At 41.9% G+C, this 12,840-nt stretch overlaps 2 protein-coding genes across 3 annotated transcripts in view; both read right to left on the reverse strand.

Annotated features, from left to right (window-relative positions):
• Positions 1 to 1,886: 1,886 nt before the first annotated feature.
• Positions 1,887 to 12,840, reverse strand: part of LOC124152407 — a 28,376-nt gene continuing 17,422 nt past the window's right edge. Inside the window, exons 3-5 of one of the 2 annotated variants that reach the window (XM_046525335.2) lie at positions 10,531 to 11,454; positions 7,794 to 7,873; positions 1,887 to 2,020 (exon numbers count right to left, since the gene is read on the reverse strand). In XM_046525335.2, the coding sequence (XP_046381291.2) occupies positions 7,805 to 7,873; positions 10,531 to 11,454 (993 nt within the window). In that variant the 3' untranslated portion in view covers positions 1,887 to 2,020; positions 7,794 to 7,804. Of the gene's footprint in view, positions 2,021 to 7,793; positions 7,874 to 10,521; positions 11,455 to 12,840 lie in introns of both variants that reach the window. The other variant, XM_046525334.2, reaches the window with a different exon arrangement.
• LOC125376899 lies at positions 3,652 to 6,683 on the reverse strand. Its single transcript, XM_048389323.1, has one exon. The coding sequence runs from the start codon at positions 6,002 to 6,004 to the stop codon at positions 3,653 to 3,655; it is 2,352 nt and encodes a 783-aa protein (XP_048245280.1). The 5' UTR covers positions 6,005 to 6,683; the 3' UTR covers position 3,652.

A 12,840-nucleotide genomic window follows, 5' to 3' on the forward strand; every position in this document is an offset into this window, starting at 1 on the left:
GCTGTTGACATGAGCCGTTCCGACCATTTCTCGAGGGACTCATCAGGTTGTTGGCGCATGGTGTTGAATTTCACCTGCGCTGTTTCTGGAAGTTCTTGGCGATCATACCACCGTTGAAACTTCTTAACGAGATCCTCAAATGGGATATCGGGATCTCGCTCAATGCAAGAAGCGAAGTATTCACTTGCTTCGTCCTTCATGCAGAAGCATAACTGGTCCCGTAACTCCTCAGAATTCCAGTTCTCTCGTTTGGCATAAGTCCTAAACTTTAAATAAAAAGCCAACCAACGACTCTTTCCATCAAAGACCAGGGCCCTAGGTACCTTGATTGCCGGGCTGTGTCGGTCCTGACTTGCATAGCTCTGCCTTGGTTGATGCTGTCTGGCCCTTCCTCGGTTAGGAAACCTGTATTCGTCATCATCAACATGATCAAGCGCTGGCTCTATGCAAATCTCTGGTTCTCTGTTACTTGGACGACCAGGCTCGGTAATAATCTGAGTGCGTCGTCTGACATCCCCTGCCCCATACTCTCGGTCACTGAGAAATTGCCCAGGATGTATATCTCTTCCTGGTTGGTTTTCGACCCTTCCTGACTGGGGAATTGTTTGAACATGTGTGGCCTGATATTTGTCAATGACAGAAATTAAATGATTTTGCTGTCTTGTTCGGTCATCTTGAATCCGAGATGCTGTTGCCTGTGCTGGCACGTTGGGTCGAACCCCACCATGGATATTCTGGTCTGGGGTTTGGACTCGGCTGCTTACTGGTACCTGTTGTGTCCGCTCTTTCATGCATGGTATCAAACTCAAGCAAAACAGCAACATTATTGGCTGAATATTTATTTATATTCCTGCTAATTTTCCTGTGACATATATTATTAACTACTCCTGTGACAACAAAGATTTTATAAACACATAGAAGCAGAATGTGTACATAAGACAAACACCCAGGCACATGTATGAAAGACTACCAATGGCCAAACATCTATCATAGCTCATCATGTTACACACTGTCATACATCTCCATCATAATAATGTGCTTATGCCGTCAACCAGCCTACCACACACATCCTTGTACCAGCAGATAGGCATGTCTAGTAGACAGAGCACAGTCTATTTGCACCTACATCTAGAGGATCCTTGCATGAGGTAAGGGAGACAACTTTGTATAGCAATGTGTGGCACCTTAGTTAGACAAATTGAGGCTTATACAAACGCCTATGATATGTTGTCTTTCACAAGTTACATAATCTCATGTACTTCCATCAGGGTAGAGGGGTGGTGGGGTAATCTAGTGGTTAAAGCGTTCACTCATCACGCTTCAGACCCCACTTCGATTCCCCACATGGTATAATGTATGAATCCCATTTCTGGTGTCCACATCCATGATATTGCTGCAATATTGCTAAAAGCAGCGTAAAACCTCACTCTCTCACTCACTCACACTCATTCATTCACTCACTCACTCACTCAGGGTAGATGCAAGTCTGTGATCTGGGAATCAGTCCTGGGGAAGAACACTGATGCAAAGACACTTCCCATTTCAACAACGGCAGTCCAATCGCTGCCTGCTCAGGACTACGGACCAGTCGGTACTCAATTTTGTTAAAGTCAGTGTCTTCATCATTTAGGACACCATCTCTGGGTGTGTTTGGTTGGCATCCTGCTTGCTGCTTGCTGAAAGAAAACCTTGGACGAGTAATATTCAAATGCACATCTAACCCCGTTTCGGGATCAGTTACCCAGTATTTTGATTTAGAAGACACAAAATTCTCAACTGGTCGAACAGGACATTTAAGCTTTGCTTGCTCAATTAAATGTCTGACTCTGCGTCGATGTGAGACTTGGTCATGTGACAAGGGATCTCGACAACCAATCATTTCACACTCTGCATGAGCCTTGTAGAATGTAAGTCGAAGCGGTCTTCGTTTTATCCTCTCCCGTGGTTTGTTAATCTGTCGAAGAACCTCCAGCTTCTCCCTCCATGACAGGCCATCAAGTGTTCTTGGGGTCAAGGTCACCTGGAAAGGGAGACTTTAATAAATGACTTAGAAAATGCAGTTTATACAAATTTACATGGATGACAAAGTCAGGAATATATTTCAGCAAAACTGCTATGGCCAGATGGCATTCAAGTATGTGCAAAAATTGTTACAGGGATATATTACCTTTATACATTATATACATTTGGTAGTAAGAGACACATTTTAACAAGTTAGATGGAACAACAATCCCATTCTGTCTGATAATAATCAATATTGCCACACTAAAAATCCTTTCTTGACATTAATAAGTCAGTAAAGAAAATAATATTTTACTACAACTTGTATACTTGAAAGAAAGATAGTTTACAATCGACAGCACACGCATACAGTTCAGTGAGACAGAGACATGCAGGGAAATGTTGATGTGGTCATTCGTAAGTTGACTTTAACACGAATATAGTTGCCAGCATACATCATAATGAGTGAGTGAGTGAGTGAATTAAGATGGATACCGCTTTGAACAGTATTATTAATCTTCACCATGCTCGTCGTGAGAAATATCATATATATGGATTAGTTTCATGTAGCTCCTTGTGTCAATCCGTGGTCACATGGTATGCATTGATTGAATCCCTGGTCGCAAGGTATGCATTGATTGAATCCCTGGTCACAAGGTATGCATTGATTGAATCCCTGGTCACAAGGTATACTGTGATTGAATCCCTGGTCACCAAGTATGCATTGATTGAATCCCTGGTCACATGGTATGCATTGATTGAATCCCTGGTCACCAGGTATGCATTGATTGAATCCCTGGTCACCAGGTATGCATTGATTGAATCCCTGGTCACCAGGTATGCATTGATTGAATCCCTGGTCACAAGGCATACTGTGATTGAATCCCTGGTCACCAGGTATGCATTGATTGAATCCCTGGTCACATGGTATGCATTGATTGAATCCCTGGTCACCAGGTATGCTTTGATTGAATCCTGGGTTACCAGATATGCTTTGATTGAATCCCTGGTTACCATGAGTGCATTGATTGAATCCCTGGTTACCATGAGCTCATTGATTGAATCCCTGGTCATCAGGTATGCATTGATTGAATCCCTGGTCACCAGGTATGCATTGATTGAATCTCTGGTCACAAGGTATGCTTTGATTGAACCCTTGATTACCAGATATGCTTTGATTGAATCCCTGGTTACCATGAGTGCATTGATTGAAACCCTGGTCACAAGGTATACTGTGATTGAATCCCTGGTCACCAAGTATGCATTGATTGAATCCCTGGTCACATGGTATGCATTGATTGAATCCCTGGTCACCAGGTATGCATTGATTGAATCCCTGGTCACAAGGTATGCATTGATTGAATCCCTGGTCACCAGGTATGCATTGATTGAAGCCCTGGTCACAAGGTATGCATTGATTGAATACCTGGTCACTAGGTATGCATTGATTGAATCCCTGGTCACAAGGCATACTGTGATTGAATCCCTGGTCACAAGGTATGCATTGATTGAATCCCTGGTCACCAGGTATGCATTGATTGAATCCCTGGTCACCAGGTATGCTTTGATTGAATCCTGGGTTACCAGATATGCTTTGATTGAATCCCTGGTTACCATGAGTGCATTGATTGAATCCCTGGTTACCATGAGCTCATTGATTGAATCCCTGGTCATCAGGTATGCATTGATTGAATCCCTGGTCACCAGGTATGCATTGATTGAATCTCTGGTCACAAGGTATGCTTTGATTGAATCCTGGATTACCAGATATGCTTTGATTGAATCCCTGGTTACCATGAGTGCATTGATTGAAACCCTGGTCACAAGGTATACTGTGATTGAATCCCTGGTCACCAAGTATGCATTCATTGAATCCCTGGTCACCAAGTATGCATTCATTGAATCCCTGGTCACATGGTATGCATTGATTGAATCCCTGGTCACCAGGTATGCATTGATTGAATCCCTGGTTACCAGGTATGCATTGATTGAAGCCCTGGTCACCAGGTATACTGTGATTGAATCCCTGGTCACCAAGTATGCATTGATTGAATCCCTGGTCACATGGTATGCATTGATTGAATCCCTGGTCACCAGGTATGCATTGATTGAATCCCTGGTCACAAGGTATGCGTTGATTGAATCCCTGGTCACCAGGTATGCATTGATTGAATCCCTGATCACCAGGTATACTGTGATTGAATCCCTGGTCACCAAGTATGCATTGATTGAATCCCTGGTCACAAGGTATGCATTGATTGAATCCCTGGTCACCAGGTATGCATTGATTGAATCTCTGGTCACAAGGTATGCTTTGATTGAATCCTGGATTACCAGATATGCTTTGATTGAATCCCTGGTTACCATGAGTGCATTGATTGAAACCCTGGTCACAAGGTATACTGTGATTGAATCCCTGGTCACCAAGTATGCATTCATTGAATCCCTGGTCACCAAGTATGCATTCATTGAATCCCTGGTCACATGGTATGCATTGATTGAATCCCTGGTCACCAGGTATGCATTGATTGAATCCCTGGTTACCAGGTATGCATTGATTGAAGCCCTGGTCACCAGATATACTGTGATTGAATCCCTGGTCACCAAGTATGCATTGATTGAGTCCCTGGTCACAAGGTATGCATTGATTGAATCCGTGGTCACATGGTATGCATTGATTGAATCCCTGGTCACCAGGTATGCATTGATTGAATCCCTGGTCACAAGGTATGCGTTGATTGAATCCCTGGTCACCAGGTATGCATTGATTGAATCCCTGATCACCAGGTATACTGTGATTGAATCCCTGGTCACCAAGTATGCATTGATTGAATCCCTGGTCACAAGGTATGCATTGATTGAATCCCTGGTCACCAGGTATGCATTGATTGAATCCCTGGTCACAAGGTATGCGTTGATTGAATCCCTGGTCACCAGGTATGCATTGATTGAATCCCTGATCACCAGGTATACTGTGATTGAATCCCTGGTCACCAAGTATGCATTGATTGAATCCCTTGTCACAAGGTATGCATTGATTGAATCCCTGGTCACCAGGTATGCTTTGATTGAATCCTGGGTTACCAGATATGCTTTGATTGAATCCCTGGTTACCCTGAGTGCATTGATTGAATCCCTGGTTACCATGAGTGCATTGATTGAATCCCTGGTTATCAGGTATGCATTGATTGAATACCTGGTTATCAGGTATGCATTGATTGAATCCCTGGTCACCAGGTATGCATTGATTGAATCCCTGGTCACCAGGTATGCATTGATTGAATCCCTGATCACCAGGTATACTGTGATTGAATCCCTGGTCACCAAGTATGCATTGATTGAATCCCTGGTCACAAGGTATGCATTGATTGAATCCCTGGTCAACAGGTATACTGTGATTGAATCCCTGGTCACCAAGTATGCATTGATTGAATCCCTGGTCACCAGGTATGCATTGATTGAATCCTGGGTTACCAGGTATGGTTTGATTGAATCCTGGGTTACCATGAGTATATTGATTGAATCCCTGGTTACCATGAGTGCATTGATTGAATCCCTGGTTATCAGGTATGCATTGATTGAATCCCTGGTCAACAGGTATACTGTGATTGAATCCCTGGTCATCAAGTATGCATTGATTGAATCCCTGGTCACCAGGTATGCATTGATTGAATCCCTGGTTACCATGAGTGCATTGATTGAATCCCTGGTTATCAGGTATGCATTGATTGCATCCCTGGTCACCAGGTATGCATTGATTGAATCCCTGGTTATCAGGTATGCATTGATTGAATCCCTGGTCACCAGGTATGCATTGATTGAATCCCTGGTTATCAGGTATGCATTGATTGAATCCCTGGTCACGAGGTATGCATTGATTGAATCCCTGATCGCCAGGTATGCATTGATTGAATCCCTGGTCACAAGGTATGCTTTGATTGAATCCCTGGTCACCAGGTATGCATTGACTGAACAGGTATGCATTGACTGAACAGGTATGCATTGTTTGAATCTGAGGTCACCAGGTATGCATTGTTTGAATCTGAGGTCACCAGGTATGCATTGATAGATACAAACATATACAGAAAATCGTTATTAACTCTGTTATTAGGACCGATACATTCATGCACATACAAAACAACAATGTTAGTCACATGCGGTGCGTGGAAAGGAACCACAGATAATTCTATACAAAACACCTTAAAGGTTATTATGCAGTGCTTCAGACTACATGTGGCCCGGTATAGACTAACATTTAGTCTCTGAAATCTTATATTACACAATATCCTTCTTGACTCTAAAAATAAAAAAATTCCCTATGCAGAGCTGGCTTGAGCAGGCTAGACTTGCTTTTGTATGCATTTCTAGATTATTATTTTTTCAATCTGAAGCTCTGACTGTCTCCAGGTCTATGTTTACTGCTTCATGCCACATCCAGAAATATTCCCACAAAATGATGGGGACGTGGTAAATGATTGAGTCTGGTCCAGACAAACCAGAGACTGAAGTTATGTGCTACCATCCATGCCATTAGGCTGCAATGACACTAGAGCTGGGATGGGATACTCGGGTCGAGCAGGTCCTGAGTAGGACTCGGGTACCCACATGACTACCCAGACCCGTGGTTAGTCACCTGATACATGTATATTATATGGGGCGGTCGGGTAGCCTTGTGGTTAAAGTGTTCGCTCATCACGCCGAAGACCCGGGTTCGATTCCCGACATGGGTACAATGTGTGAAGCCCATTTCTGGTGTCCCCCGCCGTGATATTGCTGGAATATTGCTAAAAGCGGCGTAAAACCATACTCACTCACTCACTCACTGTATATTATATTGTATAGTCACTATAGCTCTGTGGTAACACTACAAGTCGCTAATGTTTGCATTTCTTTCTGGCGATGCACAAATTCCTTTTGACTTGTATGTGTTTGAGTAAAGACAAAGCTTCAGTCAACTTCAGTATACGCATGATCTGATTGTTTGATACATGTATCTGAACAGTTTTTTCCAGGGCTGAAGTAAAACTTTTCCCAATCAGATATTTGGTTCCCAACTACAGCGGGTAGGGTCGGGTAATACTACTAATAGGGGGTAGGGTACCCGAGTAGTAAATTTGGACTCATCCCAGCCCTAAAAGACACGCAATCAACCAAGTCATCAAGCCTGACCATTAGGCTGGGACAATACATAGAGAGCCATAAGTGATGTCATTTGATTGTGACGTCATGGTAACCAGTGACGTCACAATGGTTTGCAAAGCATTGTGAGGTAATTTCATTGCAGCGATATCTCCTGTGGGAGCCAGTTTTGGATGATAAACTAACTGTGCGACCCGATACATATCACTATACCTTGCATGTGCTCTTATCTGTGGTGCATAAGCCATCTTTTTCATTGACAGCATGGCCAAATACCTGGCAAACTAACGATTTATTGTTGGCAGTGTCAAGCAAGGCGCAATAGATGAAAATATTTACGTTTTCACTACTCATTTTTACAAGTAATTAGTGTATGGTGTAACATTCATTAAAGAGTACATTTCAGGTAAGAATCAAGTTGTAAAAATAACTCGATCCGCCAATGCATCGGTGTATAGTCCCACTACTAACTGACCACCCGATCCATTAAGTCGCCGATGATGACCAGCATAGGCTGCTTTGTGCCAATTCTAACCCGGAATCCCCGTCTAGGTCTAGTTGCCATGGAAGCAGGAACATGGATACAGAACACAGTTAGACACTTTCGATAAGAACGTACAGGAGTTAGTGACAGTTGGAAGGAAGACTGATACCTGGTTTCTAACTACTTTGTAACAGGGTCATAGCGAGTTGCTAGGCTGACATACGCGCGGCCATTTGTATCAAACCACATCTGAAATACAACATTATACCACATCTTACAAAAGAAACAACAGAAAATGAAACAGTTCTTGCACTGAAATCACAATTGGTCATAAAAGAGAAAACATACATCATGATATCATTTAGAAAATGTATTGTTAATACTTAAATACTTCATAAAACTTTATTGAGCTTATTGATCTGTCAATATGATTATTCATTCTGAAGTTTTCATGTACTCAGCAATATTCCAGCTATATGAAGGTGGCCCGTAAATAATTGAGTATGGGCCAGACAATCAAGTGATTGTTATTTTAAGCAACAATCAAAGCCCTCTGGGTATGATGACATGTACTCAGCAATATTCCCCCCTATATGAAGGTGGCCCGTAAATAATTGAGTATGGGCCAGACAATCAAGTGATTGTTATTTTAAGCAACAATCAAAGCCCTCTGGGTATGATGACATGCTCTCAAACAAGTCTTGTCACCCCATCACCTCTTACAACCTGGGCCCCGTTCCACAAAGTGATCTTAGCGCTAAGTCGATCGTAACTCCCATTCTATAACACTGACTTACGACAATTGTAGTGCTGAGATCGCTTTGTGGAACGGGCCCCAGCATAGGTCCCCAACAATGCAAAAACAACACTACCATTCAGATATTATATTTCCAATAACATTCTATTAAGGCTGGCAGAATGATACAGAGAAAGGACAACAAAAATCAAACATCAACATATTCATTTACAAAATGTCGAATTTAAATTGGAACAAAATATATATACATGTACATAAATATGATTTCTGATCTGAAATGTAAAAAATTTCATATAAGTTACGTATTTCGTATAAATTGTTCCCACCTACGACATGACGATCTGTAAACCAAGAAAGTATAAAAGAACAAATTTCAGTTACCACATTTAACATTAATAGTGTTATTTCAGCCTGTTCACAAGAACACACTATGTGAATAGTAAGTGTAATGAATAAAACAATATAACAACGTAGCATGTTAGAATTTTGTGTTAGTGCTAAAATAAACAAACATTTGGCGAAAATACCTTGTGGCAAACAAATTAGTAATTCAGGCAAAATGTTATATACACCATCATGATCATAGAATTAAACATAGGTGAAGCAAGAATAGGTTGACTTTGTAATCATGACACTATTGTTTTATGAAAGGTTTACACTCACATGAAGTTGGTAAAGTGAAATTCAAATATTCAAGGCAGTTTATTTTAGTTGACATCATGATTACCTTGTAATAGCCACTTGACACAAGTCATCACCAAAACAAATTCCATCATTTGCAAAAGGCAAAATAGCAGTGAAAAGTATACGAATTGATCACTGAAATGCAGTGATGACACCAGGTGTCCATGAAATGGGTAAGCATGCCCTGCAATAAAATACATAATACATGCAGGAATTCCTTTCCAACTGACCATTAGACTATAACTGTTAAAAGTCACAATACCCCTAGCTCGCGTATTGGTACATCACATATTGCTATCGTGTTATTTAAGTCATAATATGATGTGAATGAACATGTACTTGATTTGCAGTTTTTGTGTGAAATTAGCATATTTTACAGATTGATTAGCATTTTGCTTTGTTCTAGACACTAAGGTAATGCTAGCCCAGGCATTATTGCAACAAATCATAAATATAATACTTTTAGAAACTCTGATCAAAACTTGATCTCAAAGATCAGATAGCCTGCATCTGTTGTCAGCGTCAAAGTCATGCACCAGGACATTCGGCGATCAAGCCTTTGACAAAGATGGACCAGTACTGTGGAATAATCTTCCAGCTCATCTCCAATGTATTTAGATTCAGCTGAGACTCACTTCTTCAGCCAGGGGGGGCATGGGTGGCCCAGTCGTCTAAGGCGCCGCGATTCGCTGTGCAGAGTTGCGTCCCTTGGACACACCAGAAACCTATGATTGTGGGTTCGAATCCCGGTTCGCCCCAATTATATTTCTAGGTTTGTCAGCACCATACCCGTGCTTGTGGGTTTCACCGAAGTGGTAAACGTCTGAGACCTGCATCACTTCGAGCTTTCCTCCCACATTAAGCTGACACGCCATGATATAACTGGAATACTGTTAAAAGCTGTGTTAAATCCAACTCACTCACTCACTCTTCAGCCAGGCATACCACTGAATCAAAGAATTGTTCTTTCCTTACTGTCTTTGAGCAGTTAACACTTATGGGAAACAAGCACTCTACTAATGACTATTATTGCTATCATTATCAGTTTGTTTGTTTGTTGTTTAATGTCGCACTCAGCAATATTCCAGATATATGACGGCGGTCTCTAAACAATTGAGTCTGAACCAGACAATCCAGTGATTGACATTATGAGCATCGATCAACCCAATGGGGGATACAATGACATGTATCAACCAAGTCAGCAAGCCTGACCACCCGATCTCGTTAGTCGCCTCTGACAGCAAGCATGGGTTGCTGAAGACCTATTTTTAACCTGGATCTTCACGGGTCTGTGTGAATGATGACACCCCTAACACATGCTGAAATGAAACAAATAATTAGTTCACAATATAATTCAACAACTCGTGAACACGTAAAAATTAACAGTGGATGTGAAGTTAGACGAAATCAACACGGTGAGTAACAACACTGGTGGCTCCTGCACAGCAAACTCAACTCGGTTTACCCCAGATGCGATAGACGGTCCTTGAACCTGCTGTCCAGACCCATTCTCAAACTCCGCCATGAGAGGCGGGGGATCTGCCAGAACCATCTCCGCAAGGTGCTTCAGATTGTGATCCGAGTCCACACACCACTTCTTTGTTCTGGTCAATGCGATCGCACGTTGAGGAACGTTGTGATTCCAGTATTGATGATACGGCACAAATCCTTCCGGAGTCATCACGTCCTCAAGAGGACCTTCTGCCACACAGAGTTCGAAGCCTGGGTGGAGCTGATCAACCAGCCCTGCTGACCCGTGTCGAGCCTCACCCTCATCAATGGGGGAGCGGCAATACTTTTTGGTAGGTGTGCGCATTTTCCGTGATTTCTTGCTCCCATGTAACTCTCCATAACTAACCGTGCTGTGACTCCGGCCCTGAGAGCTGAGACTCTGAACTTTTAACACTGGTTCTTTTTCAGCTTCTGACGTTTCCCCTTTTATTTCCATCAGTGCTAATGTGTGTTCTCTCACCGCACTTCCCTTAGCCATTTTACCTGTTGCCAAGGGAGGGAACTCATCTTTGCCATATTTTCTTTTCGACCGATTCCCATTTGTGTCACCCCTTCTAACAGACAACTTAACATTGGACCGCGGTTGTTTAAATGGGGAATTCATCCCAGCATCCTTTTCATTTCCTTTCGCAGGTTTCCGTTCAAACGCTGATTTCTGTGGGTTCCACATCATGGTACTACTACTGCTAACAATGGTTGCTTGTTGTGTAAGGACAGACTCGGAGGGGAAGATGTGATATGTGCATGATGCCTCTAGTTTTGGAGACTGCTTGACGACAGCGTCGGCTCCCAAGCACGTCGTCGAGAGCTTACCAATACTGATGGCCTCGCTCGCCTCCGAAGCTGCTGTAGCCTTCTCAGCCTCCTCCACATCTGGCTGGGGGACAACGCACACTATATGTCAGTAAGAGATACCCAGTAATAACACTAACATGGGTGGTACATGAACATACGCAGGGGACAACGCATACTATGTCAAAAGGAGATATCGAGCAATGAAAACACTGTCATGGGTGGTACACTTATCCGCTCACCAAAAGCAATCTGCTGAATATTGTTAAATTAGTTGAATGTTGATAGAAATTGATTATAAGTGGTAATTCTATCTACAAGCAGAGCTTCTTCTAGAAAGATCAACATCTGTTCACCCTCACACAAAGGACCAAGGCGCTGTTGCTCACCAGTTCTCCAAGTGAGCTGGATGTTATATATGTTTGTTGGCTGTAAGCTGGATGTTATATATGTTTGTTGGTTGAGAGCTGGATGTTATATATGTTTGTTGGTTGAGAGCTGGATGTTATGTATGTTTGTTGGTTGTGAGCTGGATGTTAAATATGTTTGTTGGTTGAGAGCTGGATGTTATATATGTTTGTTGGTTGAGAGCTGGATGTTATATATGTTTGTTGGTTGAGAGCTGGATGTTATATATGTTTGTTGGTTGAGAGCTGGATGTTATGTATGTTTGTTGGTTGTGAGCTGGATGTTAAATATGTTTGTTGGTTGAGAGCTGGATGTTATATATGTTTGTTGGTTGAGAGCTGGATGTTATATATGTTTGTTGGTTGAGAGCTGGATGTTATATATGTTTGTTGGTTGAGAGCTGGATGTTAAATATGTTTGTTGGTTGTGAGCTGGATGTTATATATGTTTGTTGGTTGTGAGCTGGATGTTATATATGTTTGTTGGTTGTGAGCTGGATGTTATAGATGTTTGTTGGTTGTGAGCTGGAGGTTATATATGTTTGTTGGTTGTGAGCTGGATGTTATAGATTTTTGTTGGTTGTGAGCTGGAGGTTATATATGTTTGTTGGTTGTGAGCTGGATGTTATATATGTTTTTTGGCTGTGAGCTGGATGTTATATATGTTTGTTGGTTGTGAGCTGGATGTTATATATGTTTGTTGGTTGTGAGCTGGATGTTATATATGTTTGTTGGTTGTGAGCTGGATGTTATATATGTTTGTTGGTTGAGAGCTGGATGTTATATATGTTTGTTGGTTGTGAGCTGGATGTTATATATGTTTGTTGGTTGTTGTTTGTGAGTGAGTGAGTTGGGTTTGAACAGTATTCCAGCTATATCATGGCATGTCAGCTTGATGTTGGAGGAAAGTCCGAAGTGATTCAGGTCTCAGATGTTTACCACATGCAATCAACCAAACTATCGAGCCTTACTAATTGATCAATTGTAGTTAATCTTTAGTCAACAAGTAAGGAAAGCGTGGCTGATAATTGGCTGCTTAATATATATCACTAAACCACATTGTT

The sequence above is a fragment of the Haliotis rufescens genome, unplaced genomic scaffold, assembly GCF_023055435.1.
Source record: "Haliotis rufescens isolate VD_foot unplaced genomic scaffold, xgHalRufe1.0.p SCAF_8, whole genome shotgun sequence".
NCBI lineage: Eukaryota > Metazoa > Mollusca > Gastropoda > Lepetellida > Haliotidae > Haliotis > Haliotis rufescens.